At 44.8% G+C, this 20407-nt stretch overlaps 1 protein-coding gene across 1 annotated transcript; it reads left to right on the forward strand.

Moving 5' to 3' along the window:
* The first annotated feature begins 19122 nt into the window (after positions 1–19122).
* Positions 19123–20125, forward strand: TMSB10 (thymosin beta 10). Its single transcript, XM_029936276.1, has 3 exons — positions 19123–19232; positions 19485–19599; positions 19869–20125. Exons 2-3 carry the CDS (start codon positions 19500–19502, stop codon positions 19901–19903), a joined length of 135 nt encoding a protein of 44 aa, XP_029792136.1. The 5' UTR covers positions 19123–19232; positions 19485–19499; the 3' UTR covers positions 19904–20125.
* Positions 20126–20407: the final 282 nt, after the last annotated feature.

Genomic DNA, 20407 nt, shown 5'->3' on the forward strand with positions numbered 1-20407 from the left:
CTGTCACAACACAGCATTTTATATACTGTTAAGTGAAACTGCAATACAATCTAAGTTTATTTTGGGAGTGTTTGCTGTATAATTGGATTTAATGAAATGTTTAGAGGTGCAGTAGGCATGACTTTGAGTAGATAATGAAAGAAAATGCAAAATGCTTATTGATTTATGATGTGGTTTCATCTTAGCTTGGGCAAAGCATGCAGTATTTAATACATAGTAGCAGAATATTTACTATTGAAAAAAAATAAAATAAGATAAAAATACATTTTGTCTAAAATCAGCAACACAAAAACAACAGGTGTTGGCGAGGATGTGGAGAAAGGTGAACCCTCTTGCACTATTGATGGGAGTGCAAACTGGTGCAGCCACTTTGGAAAACAGTGTGGAGGTTCCTCAAAAAGTTAAAAATGGAACTACTCTATGATCTAGTAATTCCACTGCTAGGTAGTTTACCCAAAGAATACAAAAACACTAATTCAGGGGCACCTGGGTGGCTTAGTCGGTTCAGCATCTGAGTCTTGATTTCGGCTCAGGTCATGATCTCACAGTTCATGAGTTCAAGTCCCACATAGGGGCTGTCAGTGCAGAGCCTGTTTGGGATTCTCTGTTTCCCTCTCTCTCTCTCCCCCCCTCCCCCACTTGCTCTCTTTCAAAATTAAATAAACATTTTTTTAAAACCACTGATTCAAAGGGATGCATACACCCAACATAACCACCCCGAATGTGCCCAATCTCTTCTGAAAGCCATATTAATGTTTCCAGAACCTGCGTTCCATGGGAGAGTTTGGGGATTACAGTCCTAGGTCAACATGAATAATAACTCTTCCAGAACTTCATCAGAAGAAAATGGTAAGGATGATACAGGTGGTGCCCAGGAGAGAGCAGGCCAGACCCACAGAGGAAGCAGAGAGTAGGTAAGAGGGAAGCATAAGTGTCATAAAAGCCAGGAGAGCGGGGAGTGGAGGACAACTCAGAGTTCCTGAGGGCTGCTGTCAGAGGTCGACTTCCAGCCCTAAGGTATTCTTACCCTAAATGGACCCTGAGAGGCACCGCCCACATCCTCCTACTGCCCCGGCTGGTGAGGGCACTGTCGGCAGACGGGTGCCAGGCCTTCAGTATTGTCTCAGCTGCAGAGAGCCACCTCGCCCTTCCGAAGGCCATCTCAGTCCATCTTGGGACGACTCTGGTTCCAGAGGCCCCCTAGGGTGTTGGGGGTACTAAGGCCGCCCAAGCTTGACTTCTCGCTCTACCCCATCTCACTTCCTTCCTCCCCCTCCACAGGAGTTCATCCTGGGGCATTCCTTAATAAATACCCTGCACACGAAATCAGCTCAGAGTCTGCTTCCCTGGAAACCCAGTCTGCTACACCACTTTCCTTTAAGGAAGTCCCAATGACCTGAAATCTAAAGATTAGTGCAGTCAACACCATCACCCAGGGGTTACCATATTAGGGTTGTGATGGGTCCCATGGCCATTCACAAAAAACATATGCACATCGGGATAGAAGAAAGACAAAGAAAATGGGACAGACTTCTACACTGTATGTGTCCAGGGAATATGCAACCCCATGGGGGTGGGGGTGCAGCCTTCTCTATTTCTCTGCAAGTACTTGGGAGCCCACTCCAGCACACTGAAGGGAACCCGGTATCTTCCTGCTCAACGTCTCCCAGGGCCTTATTCAGCCTCTCTGGGAGAAACACGTAATCTTTGGGGGGTCCTTCTCTTTCCTTCTCTCCAAAGGAGATCCCAGACCCAGAAGCTAGCCTAGCCCCGCCCATGAAGCATCGGCTGCTGGTGTAACTCAAGGTCTGCTTTCTGGCTTATCTTCCTGACTTTGCAGATTAACTGAGATCTGACTTCCACCTTCCTTAAATCTCTGGCTTGGGCAGCCTTCCCTGGGACCCTCTTCATGGGGCCAGTTCACCCCTACTGTGGTGACACCCTCATCCCTGCAAACTTATCAGCCAAACTCTCAGGAAATTCCTATATTTGTCCTGGCGTTCAAGGGAGGTTCCTAGACACCTTAAACTCTATGAGCAAGCCATAGGGGCTGCGTGCTCTCTGAAGCCAAGCTGCCTGACCTCTGTGATGACTTTCAATGTGTTATATTGGCTAGGTTACAGTGTCCAGCTATTTATTATACTACATAAATATAGAGTATACACTACAAACTATCCTATATATATATATCCTATATATTAAATGTCAGGTGGTTTGATAAATGTTATGAAAAAATAATCAAACTGGGTGAGGCTCTAGATACAGAGGGAGAAACATTTAGCACAGAGCCTAGCACATAGTGTTAGTTATTTCTACCAATGTTACAATTTCATCCAAGTCAGATGGAGACCTCTCTCTCTGTCACCCACTATATCATATTCACCAACTGCTTATTTTCTATGGTGATTAACTCTCAAATTTTTTAGCTTCTTCTCCCCACTGCCACTTTGTGAGTCTGACCCTCATTATCTCCTACCTGGATCATAGTAACAATCTCCTAGCAAACCTGCCTGCGTCCATCGACAAGGGGAAGAGCAAACACATGCATGGCCTTTGCTTCATGCCAGGTGCTGTTCTCAGCACTTTGCATTCCTAAGACGTGTGTACTATTGTTGTCATCCCATTCCGCAGATGAGGAGAGCGGAGGCACAGAGGGCCACGGCAGGACACTCCCTACTGTCCCTCTTTGCTTCTTCCTTGTTCCTCCCTGCCTTGATTCTGTTGAGGTTTGCACCAACGTAGCCTCTAACCCCATCTCTGCCACTTAGGACCACGAGACCTTGAGTGAGTTCCTTTAGTTCTGTCTCAGCCTGGGCAGCCATAATAAAGCACCACTGGCTGGGTGGCTTTATCAACAGACATTTTTCACAATCCTGGAGGCTGGAAAACCCAAGATCAGGGTACCAGTGGTTTCAGCTTTTGGTGAAGGCCCTCTTCCTGGTTTGTCGACCAGACTTGGAGCACCTTCTCGCTGTGTGCTCGCGTGCTCCCATGGCCTTTCCTCGGGGCACATATGGAGAGGAAGTGAGACAGCCCTCCTCCCTCTTCCTCATATTATAAGAGCACTAATCCCATCATAAGAGTCTCCCCCTCCATGACCTGATCTAAACCTAATTACCTCCCAAAGGCCCTGCCTCCTAATACCATCACACTGGGAGTTAGGGCTCCCACATATGTATTTTTCAGGGAGACATTCAGTCCATAACAAGGTTCCCAGGACTTTGTTTCCTCAGCAGTAAAATGAAGGTAATAATACTTGCTCCCGGGGTTATCATAATGGCTCAACAACCCAGCTGTAATTGTGGTTGAGATTTTTATTGTTGCGATAACACATGTAAAGCATATAGCACCTAGCCTGCCACACAGTAAAGATAAAGAGCCCATGAATGTCAGCTATTATTCTGAGTGGCATTACACGCTCAGCTCAAATGTCCACCGCCACGTGGATCAGCCTGTGCCACCACCAAATGTGGTATAGACTTGTCCTGCTATACCCATCAAACAGCATCACATCTAGTTATTTATGTCTATTTCCCATTACAGACCACGAACAGCTCGAGGTCAGAGGTCAACATGCCCTGGCACCTGACCTGGTGCTCAGCATCCGACAGGCACCCAAGAGATGCCCGGTGAATAAATACACGAGCACATGAATGAACGAACCATGTCAAATGCAGCTCGGACTCTCCGCTGAAAGCTCCCTGGTTTACTCCCTGGTCACAAGTATTGGCACGTGCTTTGGGGACAAGAACCATATGGATAAACTCAGCACCTGTAGAGATGGCCTTTAAAGAGATGGGGGGGATCCCTATTCCAGTCTGACTGGTGTCCCTTCAAGAGGAAATACGAGCACAAGGAGAGACGGAGATGTGCATTCACCGTGGAAGGAGACAGCGAAAAGACAGCCATCTGCAAGCCACAGAGAGGGGAGAAACAAGCCTGCTCAGGTCTTGAATCTGCCCAGGTCTGGAACAGTGAGAAAATAAATTTCCGTTGTTTAAGCCACCTGGGCTGTGGTACGGGGCATTTTGTTATGGCGGCCAATACAATGGGAAAGTCCCAGTCCCTGCCCGGCTCCCAACTTTCATCTGTGGGAACCTCCCCTAACTTCCTGGCAAATATTTTCCTATCAGTTCCAGATATCATCTGATCTTAATTTCAGAACTGGCATTTTCCTCCATCCGTTATCACTGTGTCCCTTCAAGATGACCCTGTCCTTCAACATTCCCAGAAACCCTTTTGAAGCATTAATATTCAGCTCGAGAGCATGTGGTGGGGAACATGGAATAACAATAGAACGAGCTCAGGAAGCCCTACGGGGAGGTAATTAGCATGGTGCAAGGGAATTATAAAAAGAAACCGAAGTAGTTGAACCACTCCCCTTCACATAATACATCTCACCTACAAAACGCTTGCAGATACTTGATCTCATAGATCCTTGTGACAGCTCAATTACTATCTCCATTTCTTAGATGAGGAAATTGAAGTTCAGAGAAGCCATGTGACTGTCCAAGGACCCAGGGCTGGTAGGGAATGGTGCCCGTGCTTGGACCCAGGTCTCCTGACCCTACGTGCCACCTGAGGCGCTTCTTAAAAATGTCTACACTTTTATTAGAGAAGAGGATGTCTGCATGAAAGCACACATCTACCACAATCCTTTCCAGAGGTGCAGTGATAACAAGTTAAACCTCTCTTTCTACTTGCCCGTTATAAATTATTACTCCTTCCCGAGTGAGCTTGTAATTGTCTTTTATAAGGCTTGATTGGGGGAAGTTTAGTAATCTGGCTTCAAGACAAAGAGCAACACATTGCATAAAGGAGGCAGAAAAAGAAAATGAGTTCTGAAATGAGCAAATTAGCCGAAAAGGAAATGGCAATTTTGCATATTCTTGAAGGAGGAGGATTAAAAAAATGTAGTATACAGAAGGGGCCAGTTTTCTGGAAAGTATGCAAATTAAAAGGAAGGCAGAAACGAATGAAAATTGGTCAAAAACTACAAAGAAACAGAATTGATCCCGCACAGACACGTGCACAGATTTTGTTTGTTCGAACTCATTTACAGCACTGTGTGTAGTGTCCCTTCCGTAGACTCAGGCAGGAGGGGCCAGCACTTTAGACAACGCCCCCGCACGCCCGAGCGCGATGCAGACCTGGGCACAGGCTTCCTCTGTACCCTGCAAGCAAAGGTAACCGCACCTCAGTGCCAGAGAGGGGCTTCTAGGCTGCTGCCAGCACCAACAATGAGATGCTTCTGAGCTTAGGGATGATGGAAGTGACGGAAGCACTTACCTAAGCGCCTCTGTCACTTTTCTCTCACAGTTCTTATAAAACCAGGATTCCCAGTAGCACCAAATGCCCATCTTCTTGCTCCTAATCCTGTTCCAGTCTGTGGCTCCAAAAGTTAACACAGAAATTCTTGTAGCTATAGGAATTACTCACAAATGAGCACAGTCTTCCCAACAAATGCATCTCTGACAGCTGAGAAAGATTTGCCAATTTGTAAATAGCTCATATTACTCTTATATTTGCACATGTGTAGATAACACATATGAAGCAATATACAGATTCTTTATATTGGCCACCATATAGACACTGAATACAGTTTAAAGTTTATTGCATTTAATTATATATACAATAATTTAATTAAATATTTTATTTTTAAATAATGCTGGTTTGGGGCATCTATCCAGTTCAGTCGGTAGAGCATCCAACTCTTGATCTCAGGGTTATGAATTCAAGCCCCACATTGGGCATGGGGCCAACTCAGAAAACAGTATTTTTATTTATATGTTATTTATTTGCATAAAAATATGTGTATATATTTATATGTAAATTATATAAATGTATTATAGTTATAATATTATAAACTCATTATGTGTATAAATTATAAAAAGTTATAAATATAATAAATAAAATAATAATGTGGCTTACAATTTTGAAATTCACTAATTACTTATACTTCACTTTTTTTAAACTTCTTTTAATGTTTTATTTATTTTTGAGACAGAGAAAGAGACAGAGCATGAGCAGGGAGGCGCAGAGAGAGAGGGAGACACAGAATCTGAAGACAGGCTCCAGGCTCTGAGCTGTCAGCACAGAGCCCATGCAGGGCTCAAACCCACGAACCGTGAGATCATGACCTGAGCCGAAGTCGGATGCTTAACCAACCAAGCCACCCAGGCACCCCCGTACTTCACTTTTGAACACTAGATAATAGTTTAAGAAAAAATATCTTGTTTAAAATATATATGACCATTTTAACACTTTAAAATTTAACGCATACCTTTTATGAAAACAGTCAATCTTCATTATTCATGGATTCCCTATTTGAGAATTCACTCACTTGTTAAAATTTATTTGTAACCCCCAAATCAATACCCATAGAGGTTTTGTGGCCATTTGAGGACAGGCACAGCGTGCCAAAAATCCGAGTTCCCCAGTGCGCATGTTCCCAGCTGAGGCAGAACAAGACAATACTCCGCCTTCTTATCTTAGTTCTCATAATGTAAATCCTCCTTGCAGGATGCTTAGTATCCCATTTCTCTCATTTTTGTTGGTGGTTTTACTGTTCAAAATGGCCCCACACACAGTGTGAAATGCTGCATACTATTCTCAAGCACAAAGAGGCTGTGATGTGCCTTATGGAGAAAATGCATTTGTCAGAGAAGCTTTGGATATTTTATAGTGCTGTTGGCCGTGAGTTCAATGTTAAGGAACCAACAATGTATATTAAATAAGCTATCTTTCAACAGAAACACATATAAAACAAGGTTTTATTGGTATTGGTCAGCTAACAAAAATGTTGTGACCAAAAGCTCCCAGGAACCTAACTGTATTTCCCCTTAAGAGCAATGTTTTAGTGTTCACTAATTCTGCATCAGCAGTGACTTTCTAGAACACAACTACCCTGAACAATGAGAACCGACTGCCTATATACTCAAATTTTGTATACTTTGAATACAATTACATTTTATTTTTTAATTGTTCAGATCATTACTATCTATAGGACGCAAGTTATGTGAAAATCTTGATAACAACACAATTAGTAATTATGCTTAAGTGAAAGCAAGAAAAAATTCTGGAATAATTGTCTAATAATTTATGAATGATGTATGTCTTTATTTTACTGTCCTTTCAAACATTCCCAGCCCCATCAATAGGACACCCAGACCTGCATAATACTTATCAAATTAGTCATCTGTTTTTTGCCCACTTTCACTCATACAAAAATCATACTTAAAAGTTCATTCCTTTTTTTAAGTTTTTATTTACTTATTTTTGAGAGAGAGAAAGTACGAATGAGCGAGGGGCAGAGAGAGGGAGGGAAAGAGGGATGAAAAGACAGAGAATCCCACGCAGGCTCTGTACTCTCAGCATGAAGCCCAGAGCAGGGCTCAAACTCACTAACCATGAGATCCTGACCTGAGCTGAAGTCTGATGCTTAGCTGACTGAGCCACCCAGGCGCCTCTGCTTTTCACATTTTTTTAGTAGTTTTACTTTTCACATTTTTAAATTGTGTTATGAAATTGTTTCTTTTATGCTGGACGACAGAATATATTTTATTTAACAGTATGCTGGCTGGCTTTGTAACTTAAATATTGAGCCATGTGATGTGAGTCTCCATCTGTATTCTTCCCAGAGCCCTGCAAACACTGGGGCTACAAACTGCTGAGAACAATATAAATGTAGATCAATGTGGTATTGATTAAATACCATATGATAGATTCACATAATAGTATCTTATGCAGCCTTCAATTAAAAAAAATAATAATAATGGCCTTGGAGCCAAATGGCTTAGATTCAAATCCTGGCTCTACCACTTACTTAGAAGTGTGACCTTGAGTTATTTAACCTCTCTGTGCCTCAGTTTCTCCATATGTAAATAGAGAAAGACTGGTACTCTATTCATATGACTCAGTCCATACACAGCATTGTGATCGACACATAGTAATTGCATATAAATTTAGCTATCAGTATTCTTATGTTCATTATTTACGGTGACATGATATAATCTCTAAGATATAGCACGGGGGGAAAGTAAAGTACAGACAGTGTGATAATACACTATCATTTGTGAAAATAAATAAAAGAGCATGTGCGTGTACCTGTAGGCTGGCATCGCTTGTGTGTGTACATATATAATGCCAGTATCACCGAAAACAGTGCACAAAAGACCAGTAGCAAGGATTGCTCCCAAAGAAGGAAATAGGAGGTCTGGGGCTTGGAGGTGGGAGAGATTTTCACTGTGTGTCCCAGTTACTCTACGTAACAAAGCACCCCCCAAAACTCGGTGGTTTAAAACGACATCCAGGTATGAGAGTCACAATTTCGGTTGGCTAGGAAATCCGACAGAGCCTGACAGGGAGGACTCACCCCTGCCCCATGGTGTCCATAGTCTTTACTCTTGCACCACTCTCTTGGATTCCACCAACATTTTAGGTTTCTTTCAGATCTGTGTCGTCCTCTAGACTGGATGATCCTGGAGGGCATGAACCACGGCTTACTCTTCTCTATATCACGCACAGGGCATAGCACAGCTACTGAGAAAAATCTTGATGGACTGAATGGAGAAATAAGAATACATGTTCTTATTTTCTCTGTAATCCTTCTATTCTTCATTTCCTAACCCAGGTGGGACCCCTAGCTCCTCTTTATCTAATACCATGCCACAGAGATGAAAAATTCACAACCTTAGGAACAAAGCTTCATTCACTGTTAGGTAAATTTTTCTTGTATCAGAGTGTCTCTTCAAAGAGTTTTATCAAAGTAGAACACTGGTGCTTTGGACTGAATGTTTGGGTTCCCCAAAATTCCTATGTGAAATCCTAATCTCCAAGGTGATGATATTAGGAGGTGGACCTTGGGGAGGTGATCAGGTCACAAAGGTGAAGCCTTCTTGAATGGGATTCGTGTCCATATAAAAGAGACCCCAGGGGTGCCTGGGTGGCTCAGTCGGTTAAACACCTAACTTCAGCTCAGGTCATGATCTCATGGGTTCGGGCACCGCATCAGGCTCTATGCTGACAGCTCAGAGCCTGGAGCCTGCTTCAGGTTCTGTGTCTCCCTCTCTCTCTGCCCCTCCCCTACTCATGCTCTGTTTCTCTCAGTCTCAATAATTAAATAAATAAATAAATAAATAAGTAAATAAATAAATAAAAGAGAGAGACCCGAGAGAGCTGCCTTGCCCCTTGTGCTATGTGAGAACACAGTGAGAAGACAGCCAGCTACGAACCAGGAAGCACATGCTGACTAGACACTGAACTTGCCGGCACCTTGGACTGCCCGCCTCCAGAATAGTAAGAGATACATTTCTATTGTTTATAAGCTACTCAGTCTGTAGTATCCTGTCATATCAGCCCTCATGACTGAGACAAAAGGTGTAGAAAATAAAGGATTGAACACATTAGCTGGCACTGGTGATCAGAGCAGACTTCACGGTGGCAGGCAAAATCCAGGACCTCAAGGGATTTCCACTGAGAGCTATACCAAGCAGGGAGGGAAAAGAAAAAGAAAGGAAAAAAAAAAAAACTTCTTTAGCACTTAAAAGAAAGAAAAATGCAGAGGATAGATTATCCTCCAAAAGACACAAGTTATATTATCTTAATAACCAACACCAGAATCCCGCTGAGGAAGGAACTATCTTTGGGGAAGTATTTCCATCAGTTGCATGTAGTAGAAAGGGAGATCCAAAAATCTCCTTTCAGCAAGAACCAGGGTAGCAAAGGACAAGTACACTGTTCTGCTAGAAAAAAAAGAGGGGACTTTGGTATTTCTCAATAGAAAGAATAAAGAGAAAGGAGGGAATTAGAAAATAGAAATGAGGAGATAGTGAGACAGTGTGAGTTAGGGCCTAACTAGAAAATGACCCCAACGCACCAAAAGGGCTTTCAGGATTAAGAATTAAAGGGGCACCTGGGTGGCTCAGTTGCTTAAGTGTCTAACTTTGGGTCAGGTCATGATCTTGCAATTCGTGGGTTCGAGCCCCACATCAGATCCTATGCTGACTGGAGCCTGCTTTGGATTCTATGTCTCCCTCTTTCTCTGCCTTTCCCCTGCTTGCTCTCTGTCTCTCTGTCTGTCTCTCTCTCTCAAAAATAAATAAACATTAAAAAAAGAATATGTCATTAAAAATATAGGTTCATCCCTCCCCTTCACCCACAGCCCTTTGGTAAAAATTGTACTGCACAGACCAGCCTTATTTTTACAGTTGCTTTGAAGAAGGAAATGAAGGCCATGGGCTGGCCCTGTTTGGATGGGCATCAGTGTGGAGACTCAAAAATTCAAGGAGACCAGAAACAACCATAAGAAAAGTCAGAGAAACAATGGGAAAGTGTCAGATAGGAGTTGGACTCATTCTTATCTAGATTTTTTTCAGATGCCAGAAGACATCTAGGTTACACATAAAATTTCAGGAACATCTGTCTTATGGAAGCAAAAGGAGAATTAAAAATTATAGAGATGATTTGAGAATAATGGACGCTAAGCCACTGATTGAAATTATCCCTCTATAACAGGGTTTGAACTGCTAGACACAACCAGTTAGTAAATGATAAAATCAAGTTAGTGGGTCACAATCATATTTTTAATGAAATAATAAAATAAAAAGGAATAGTTTGACACCACTGGTCATTAGGGAAATGCAAATTAAAACCTTGATAAGGGGCACCTGGCTGGCTTAATCAGAAGAGCATGCAACTCTTGATCTTGGGGTCATGAGTTCGAGCCCCATGTTGGGTTCAGACACTGCTTAAATAAATAAAAAGAAAAAAACCTTCATGAGGTACCTCCATGCCTATTAGAACTAAAATTTAAAAAGTGGCAATACCAAATACTGGTGAGAGCTAAGAAACTGAAATTCCTATACATTGCTGGTAGAAATATGAAATGATATAATCACTATGAAAATTTCTTGGCAATTTCTTTTTTTTTCTTCTCTTTTTTTATGAGAGAGAAATAGAGAGCAGGGGAGAGGGGCAGAGGGAGAACGCTAGAGGGAGACAGAGAGAGACTCCCAAGCAGGCTCCATCCTCAGCACAGAGCCCAACACAGGGCTTGATTCCACAACCCTGGGATCATGACCTGAGCTGAAATCAAGACTCAGATGCTCAACTGACTGAGCCATGCAGGCGCCAGAGCAGTTTCTTACAAAACTAAAATGCACTGACCATATGACCTAGCAAGCACTTCCCTGGACATTATCCAAGAGATATAAAAACTTATGTCCACACTCACCAAAAAAATGTACACAAATGTCCATAGCACTGCTATTTGTAATTGCTGAAAACTGCAAAAGGTCAAAATGGCCTTCAATAAATGGTACATTTGTGCCATGGAATACCACTCAGAAATAATGAGTGAATTGCTGATACACTCCACAACCTGAATGGACCTCAAGGGGCTTATGCTCAATGAGAAAAGCCAATCTCAAAAGATAAAATTTTAGAGACAGATTGCATTTGCCAGGGGCTATGAGTTGGGGAAGACTGGGCGTAGGTGACACTATAATGCGGCAGCACAAGGGATTCCTTATCTAGTGATGGAATAGGTCTGTATCTGGATTGTGGTGGTTGTACAACTCTGTACATGTGATCAAATTGCAGAGAAATATACACACACATACACACACGCACTGCACATAACAAACTGGTGAAATCTAGAAAGTCTGTAGATTGCACCATTGTCGGTTGCCTGGTTTTGACACTGCACTATAGTTGTGTAAGATGTTACCACTGAGTGCACAGGGGACCTCAGCGGTACCATCTTTGCAACTTTCTATGAGTCTATAATTATTTCAAAATAAAAATGTTTCTAAAAATGAAAGTAAATAGAACAGAGAAGCTCAGAGTACATCACTCATAGTGAAAGTGAACACTGTTCTAGAGAACTTTAGTTTCATTTGTGTCTGCTCATGTGAGTACCACATCACAGTGTGAAATGTACTTAATGCACTTCTTGGGGAGGGAGTCAATCACCAAGGTCAAAAACAATCTGAAAACCATTGCTTTATGGCACGTTTTGAAGACTCAAAGACCCAGAGGGGCCAGTAGAGCACACGAGGCAGTAACACAAGCCTGGCTCATGAATATTGTTTCATCTCTCCCATATACCATAGTTCTCACTATGGTAGGCTTCATAATGATATAAATATTCTCGACTTTCACAAATAAGCTCTTTATTTTTTTAACTACATGGTATTCTTGATCTATCTATCTGTTCTCCCCACTTTTGAGAGCGAATGAGTTTATCTCTTGCTGACTAACAAATTATTCCGAATCTTGGCAACATAAAACTGCAAACACTTAACTATCTCACAGTTCTGGAAAGGGCTTGGCTGGGAAGGTTCTGGCTCAGGGTCTCCCAGAAGTTACAGTTAAATTGTCATCCAGAACTGCAGCCATCTGAAGATTCACGTGGAGCCAGAGGACCCGCTTCCAAACTCGCTTGTTGATAGCCTCAACTCCTCACTGGCTGTTGGCCACAGACTTGAGCTCCCTCACTTCAGGGTCCTCTCCATAGAACTGCTCACAACATGGCAGCTGGCTTCCCCCAGAACCAGAGATACAAGAGCAGAAAGAGAAAGCCAGGCACCCACATGGAAATTATAGTCCTTTATAACTTAACTTGACACTAACTTATAGCTTATCTCCTCTGCCATACAACATTGGTCACACAGACCCATTTTGGTACAACAGAGGAGGGGACTTTACAAGGGTGGGAACAAAAGGCAGGATCACTGGCGACCATCTTAAAAGCTGACTTCCATAGACAGATAGGCCTAGGAATAAGAAAAATTTCTGCACTCTGAGCAAAGCACCTGCACAAATAGTATACATGACAACTGACACCGGTCTCCATGCAGGGAAGATATTAGGGAGCGGCGGAGAATCCGGTAAAATGAAGAGGATCCCCATTTCAAGGGTGCAGATGATAATCACAATACTGCATGAGAAAACATAGATTTTAATGTGGATCTCTTCCCATGGGAAACTTAACGTTGCCAAACAAATTACATACGCCAGCTGGATCCAGGCTGCCAGTGTGCAAACGCTGCTGCGAGGTCAAGGCAAAAGTGCCGTGGCTAAGAGTTCGGGGTTTGGAATCAGCCAGTCCTGGATTCAAATTTCAACAATGCTAATTACCTGCTGTGTGACCTTGACCAAGCCCTATGTTGTAAAGCAGAAATGATCAAAATAGGATTAAGTGAGATAATAGCCATAAAAGTGCTTAGCGAGGCCTAGAACTCAACAGCCATTCAATAAACGCTAGTTGCCATCATCATTGCTGTTCTAGCAGCAGAAATGAAAACTGGAGCCATACTATTCGTGCTCACACCCTGGCTGTTAGCCACCTGGGTGAGCTAAGCCACTGCCAAGCTTTATTTAGGGGTTCATCCACACATCTACAGAGCAGAACAATCGTCAGCAAGACGGAAGCTCAAAGGCCCACTTTACATCCTTCAAAATTTTATCTCAGACAGGCCCTTAAATTCCATGACCTACAAAGACAAACAACATTTTGATGGCATGGAAAATCCAGAGATCACCTCCTGATTCCTTTGCTTCCCATACTTCCTTTGTGTGAGAGTCATGCAGCTATTCTCAGGCTGGCGAAACCGGTACCCAAAAGAAGGCTGTTCTACAACTAAAATAACAAGAAAAGGACCAGAAAGGTCATCTAGGGAGAAGTAGATTTGCTAACTGTGGGCCTACTCCAGCCCTGGTCTGAACCATCTCTATCACAGTCCACAAACTTGGCTATCCACTTCTCATCAAATGCCTCCAATGACAGGGAACTCATCACTCCACTCTCAATAGCTTATTTCATTTTGATTAAGAATTTTAGGGGAACCTGGGTGGCTCAGTCAGTTAAGCCTCCAACTTGAGCTCAGGTCATGATTTCACATTCGTGGGTTCGAGCCCCATCTTCGGATTCTGTGTCTCCTTCTCTCTCTGCCCTTCCCCCTCTCATGCTCTGTCTCTCTCTCTCTCTCTCTCAAAAATAAATAAAACATTTAAAAATTTTTTAAAGAATTTTATGTATTGTTCAAAGAACACCGATTGAGCACTTAGGCTGTCAGGGCATTCAGTGCATTTGGTGCTGGGGATGCAGTAGTAAACCAGATAGATGGGGTTTTCAAGTTCCTAGTATGGGGGAGAGACAACAAACAAATAAATGAATACATAACACATTTTGTAGAGATGGGTTCTATGGAGAAAGCTGAAACAAGGTAAAGGTTGAGAGAATGACAGGACTATTACTCTATACGGATGGCCAAGGAAAATTTCTCTGAGAGGACATTTAAACAACTTTCTAAGTGAAATAAGGTGCACAATGTGAATATTTAGAGTAAGAAGAACATCTCACATGAGGATCCCAACAAGGGCAAAGGCCCTGAAGCAGAAGTGAATGTCTTCCTTGCAGCCAAGGGAAACCTGGACTGAACTCTTTCTTATTCACACAGCCACAAAATTCACCTCCTCTTCAGAGGTAATCATGTTAATCGTGTCTGTCTGTACTTGTAGGGTTGTGGTCAGACCAAGCAGGCCCCACATCTGCCCCTATCAGGTCCAATCTCATCTTGTTTTGTCTATATCTCCCCTGGATCCAGCTTGCCTTAGTGGTGTTTTTTTTTTAATGTTTATTTATTGAGGGGGGAGGGGAAGGGAAGAGAACGAGTGGAGGAGGGGGCAGAGAGAGAGACACACACAGAATCCAAAGCAGGCTCTAGGTTCTGAGCTGTCAGCATAGACACCACCGTGGGGTTCGAACTCATAAACCACAAGAACATGACCTGAGGGAAAGTCCACCGACTGAGACACCCAAGTGCCCCTTGCCTTAGTGTTTACAGAGTTACAGCCTTCCTGATATGACTAGCATTCTATCTATATCCCCATTCAAAACCTGAATTTAAAAAAAAAAAATTGTCAAATTGAACAGGCCTCAGGAATGTTGCCCCACAGCAAATCTCCAAAGGCTTCCCCCTGCCTTCCCCACCTCCTCGCCCCGTAGTTGATAGTCATGAAAACTCCATTAGCTCCCTCTTATTAGCTTGACGTTTTCCAAAGCATCCTTCTCAACAAAGAAAATGGAAATGTAATTGGAGTTGAGTGGTTCAGCTCTCTCAATACCATCTGTTAACAGTATACAATCTGTTCCAAGCAGCAGGCTGAAATGTTGTCAGACATAAATGACACCCAAGTCATAAGTAAATGCAAGGTAGGAGCATGAGCTTGTTGATTGACTTAGAGTAATTCATTTACTACACTAGACTTGTAACTCGAGTCACATCATCTTTGTTATCTTCCACATCCAGAGAGCACTACTAGATACGTCATGGATATTTGATAAATGACAACTGAATAAGTATATGTGTGAGTACTGCAGATGATACTTAGGGAAAATCCCCAATGGGACCGGAGACCCTGACACCACTAAGTTATGATGTTTCCATCTCATGGTGCTGCTGTGTAACAAAATATTCTGACACGGAGTGATTTAAAATGACTATGCATTTATTTTGCTTGTGAATCTGTAATCTGGCCAGTGACACCTTGTGTTCGCTCCACTCAGCATGAGCTGGGGAAATTTGAAGCTTTCAGGGCTCATCTGGTTGCCTGTTTAGTGGTTGACGCTGGCTGCTCGCTCAGAAACAGCTGGGGCTGTAGCTGGAAGGCCTACAAGTAGCTTTTCTTTATAGATACTCGGTTTACTCAGAGTGCAGAGGCAGCCTGAGAGGGAGTGGGACCTTTTATGTCCTCGTGGACTTTTAAGTCTTAGCCTCATAAGTTAAAAAGCATAACCCTGTTACATTTCACTCAAAGAAAGTCATAAAAGACAATCTACACTCAGGAAATGGTGGGAGTGGGGCACCTGGGTGACTCAGTCGGTTAAGCGTCTGACTCAGGTGGTGATCTCACGGTGAGTCCAAGCCCTGTATTGGGATCCGTGCTGACAGTGCAGAGCCTGCTTGGGATTCTCTCTCCCCCCATCTCTCTCTCTGTCCCTCCCCTGCTTGCTCTCTTTGTCTCTCTCAAAATAAATAAACTTAAAAAAAATTAATAAAAATTAAAAAATAAAAATAAAAACACTACCCATGGGATTTAATGAAACTAATAGATTTGATGAGTGTTCTTTTTTTTTTTTATTTAACGTTTTATTTATTTTTGAGAGACAGAGCATGAGCAGGGAAGGGGCAGAGGGAGAGGTAGACACAGAATTTGAAGCGGGCTCCAGGTTCTGAGCTGTCAGCACAGAGCCTGATGTGGGGCTCGAACTTGTGAACCACAAGATCATGACCTGAGCCCAAGATGGCCGCTTAACCAACTGACCACCCAGGAGCCCCTTGATGAGTGTTCTTTTTTTTTTTTTTTTAATGTTTTTTATTTATTTTTGAGAAACAGAAAGAGACAGCATCAGCAGGGGAGGGTCAGAGAGAGAGGGAGACAAAGAATCTGAAACAGGCTCCAGGCTCTGAGCTGTCAGCACAAAGCCCGATACAGGGCTAGAACTCATGAACTATGAGATATGACCTGAGCCGAAGCCAGACACTTAACCAACTGAGCCACCCAGGAGCCCCTGGATAAGTGTTCTTAAGCAACACAAGCCAAAGAGGATACCCATTTCCTTAGAGATGGGCCCCAGAACTGAGGATAGAGAGTACCTGCAAGTCTCTGTAGGCTCCTGTGTTTAGGCGTCCTGCATGCTTGATGTGTTTGAAACATAGTATAGCTATAACTAGAAGGAATATATTCCTTTGTTTCGAAAATAAAAATTGGAATTGGAGTTCACCGTGCGTCCAAATTGCAACAAATGTTCAGGCCAAAGGTGAGGTCCCATCAGATAACACCTAAATAACGCTTGCCATGGCATCTGAAAAGGAGTCAAGCACCAGTGAGATGTTCCAAAGAGTCAATCTCTCAGGACGTCTGGATATTTTCATGCTCAAGTTTGGCAGATCCTTTAATAGTTTATGCTCTGGGTCCATCCAAACCTGCCTTCTTTTCCTCCTGGGTGCACAACTTGACTATGTTTTTCAGCCTCTCTGGCCCTTAGGTAAGACCATGTGACTACATTCTGGCCAAAGAGATGAAAGCAGAAATAATGGAGACTACTTCTAAGACTGGTCCATAAAAACTCCAGTATGGTCCTGTATTTGTTTCCTCTTTTCCTATCCACTGGCTGGATGGAGTAAACTTTCAGGACCTGGAAGAGAGCAGAGTGACAATAGAGAAGCCTGAGTACCTGAGTCACTACATGGAGGTAAGCAGCCTGACCAGAAACATCAGCATATCGGGTTGCCGCACGAATGGGATATAAATGTTTATTGCTTTAAGCCACTTCAGGGGCCATTTTCTAGAGTTGCTTGCCAACCCTAACTACGAAGTTGGGTTTTTATTCAGGAAATGTCCATGCCCTTCCCTCCCCACCAAGGACAGGAATATACTTTTCCACTCCCATTAACAGTGGGTTTGGCCAATGGGATGTTCACAGACATGAGGTGACATGAAATGCTTTTACACACACTTTATCACTTCTAACACTCTCTTGTGCTACAGCCCTCTTGCTGCTCTGTCATTGCCTTGAGAGAAACAAGCACCAGCTAGATCCTGGTCCAGCAGACCTAGGTTCCATTGGCAAGTGGCCACCAGCCCAGCCGGGCCCAAACCACCAGCAGCTGGCTGATGTGTAGATGAACAAGCAAAAATAAATGATTATTTTAAGGCACTGGGTTTTGGGATAGTTTGTTACACAACATACTCTATAGCTAGTTGACTGATACACCAATGAAGTGTGAGTGTGGCAGTTTCATGGGGCTGCCATATTAGGCTTCCACTTGATGCCTGTTCCATTATCTCACTTAAGCTTTATGCTAAAGCTATTTTACAGATGAAGAAACAGAGGAGTAGGAAAAGACTTGCCCAAGGCCACACAAGGGGTTTGGGATATAAAATGCATAAGCCTAAATGCTCTTCCTTCTGTTCCAAACACACTGAAGGAAATGCAAGAAAAGCAGATAAAATCAGGAACACAGAATTTAGAAGGTTTCCACCAAATCCCACTTTAACAACAGAGCTTGCTAATATTCCTTGGCACTTGAAAAAAGGAAAGTTCTGGTCAAATAAAACAACAATCAGTTTCACCTCCCCGCCCCCCCCTTGTTGTTCATTTATGAAACTTACTACCTAAACATCTTTAGATAGTATCACTGAAAAGAACAACTTTTCTAAGAAAGATTTGAACAATAACATTATAATACCACTCCTATAATGGGTTACTATGGAAAAAAAGAACATTTGTAGCTTATCTTCAAGGTTAACTTCAAGGAGGAAAACCACACCCTTGGACACAGTGTTCCCGGAGCCCTGTGTGAGAAAGAACACAGAGAGGCCTCTCGGACTGCCTGCCGGCTCTCACCACCGCCCTTCAGACAATGCTTACAAGCCTTTAGGGAACACCCGCCACCGCTCCCGCGAGAGCCTCCCAACTCAGGGAACGTAGTAGACGACGACGAGAGGGCAACCGGCCCCCAATCCGAGCAGAGAGCAGTGGAAACCTGCCCGCCCCTCCGCCCCCGCCAAATCTCTTCATCTCTAGGAACCGTCGGCTCAGATTCCTTTAGCGCGAGACTGTGCAAAGGTTCAGCCTCCCTAAGGAGAGGAAAAGGGGAGTTGGGGTCTCTGGGGGGAACGGCATGAGACATGGGAACTGCACAGCTCCGGGGGCGGGGGGGGGGGGTCTTGCGAGCAAGGATGACTGCAGAGCGAGCGTGCAAGGCTGCACATCCACACCTACAACTACATACTATACACACAACCACACATTCCTCCCCCGCCGGCCCCCACGCCCATTATTTTGGAGGCGAGCAGCAGATTCCTGGGGAGGGGAGCGCAGCTCCAATCGGAAAGCAAGGGCCCAACGCCCGCCCCAGCAGCCCCGACAGCCTCCACCGCCGGGTCACCGGGGGCTGGGGGTTCGGGGCGCTGGGGCCCCGAGCAGGAAGTGCCGCGCCCAGCCCCCAAGCCTTCCTCGGCTGAGGGCGCGGCTGAGAAGCGAGCCGCCCGCGCTGCCCCCGCCCCTCGCCTATCAGCACCGCCCCCGCTGCGGCGGGCGAGGGGCGGGGCGGGGCGGGGCGAGGCGTATATAAGGCGAGGGGCGGGCGCCGCTCTTTTGTCTCTTGCTGCAGCGACGCGAGTGGGAGCACCAGTTGGCGGGCTTGAAGCGGAACTCCACGGTGAGCGCTGCCCTGGGCTGGGGGCCCTATCCGGGTGGGGTCGAAGCGGGTGCACCTGGCCGGCGCGCCACAGCCGCAACGGGCGCCCTTCCCCGACGGGACGCCCGGCTGGCGGACCACGCCCTGGGGCTAGGAGGGGGGTGCCGGCCGCGCCCAGACCCTCGGCCAGGGGCTGCCGGGAACGCCCCGGACGAGTGCCACGTCGAGAGACGTCGGCCCCGACCGCAGGCCAACCGCCTTTTTGCCCACTAGGATCGCTTTAAGAAAATGGCAGACAAGCCAGACATGGGGGAAATCGCCAGCTTCGATAAGGCCAAGCTGAAGAAAACGGAGACGCAGGAGAAGAACACCCTGCCGACCAAAGAGAGTGAGTGCGCCCCCGCATCCGGTTCCGCGGGTCCTCAGTCCGGTCCCCCCACCCCACCCCGCCCTTCCCACGAACCCAGCCCCACCCCCACCTGCCCTGGGCGCTGGGTCTCGGGGGCCTTGGCCCCCTTTCTGTTCCACGAAGTGCCCGTCTCCCCAGCCCCAAGCCTCTTTCTTACTCCCCAGACCTCGTGGGTGCCTCGGCTGGGGGAGTTGGGGGAGGGTTGCAAGGTGTTCTCATCCGCCAGTGCCGCTTCCTGCTCTCTACAGCCATTGAGCAGGAGAAGCGGAGTGAAATTTCCTAAGAATCTAAAGGATTCCCCACCCCCGTCATCTTCGTGACACCCTAGTCGTGATGTGGAGGAAGAAGAGCCACCTGCAAGATGGACACGAGCGACAAGCTGCACTGTGAACCCGGGCACTCCGTGCCGACGCCACCGGCCTGCCAAATTCTCCGGTTTGCCCTGGGATATTATAGCAAATTATTTGTATGATTAATGACAATAAAACACACCTCGTGGCATGGCTGGCGTAGTCTGAGTCTTAGTTGTGAATTTCGTGGGCAGCGTCGCTGCAGCACAGCCCCACGCGCAGGAATCGAGTTGCTGCCGCAGAGCGGGAGGGGGTCGCAGAACAGGCCGGTTCGAAGGGACCATTTTGAATTTTGACTACTTGCTTCTCCAGATTTTGTGGGTTATTATTAGCTGCTTAGATCTTATAATGCAATCCATGTAAGATTTAATCTCACCTTGTCATTCCTGGAAACTGGGGAAATGCTTTTTCAGGGGAGCAGGATTTTTTATAAGGTT

The sequence above is a fragment of the Suricata suricatta genome, chromosome 4 (genome assembly GCF_006229205.1).
Source record: "Suricata suricatta isolate VVHF042 chromosome 4, meerkat_22Aug2017_6uvM2_HiC, whole genome shotgun sequence".
Classification (NCBI taxonomy): domain Eukaryota; kingdom Metazoa; phylum Chordata; class Mammalia; order Carnivora; family Herpestidae; genus Suricata; species Suricata suricatta.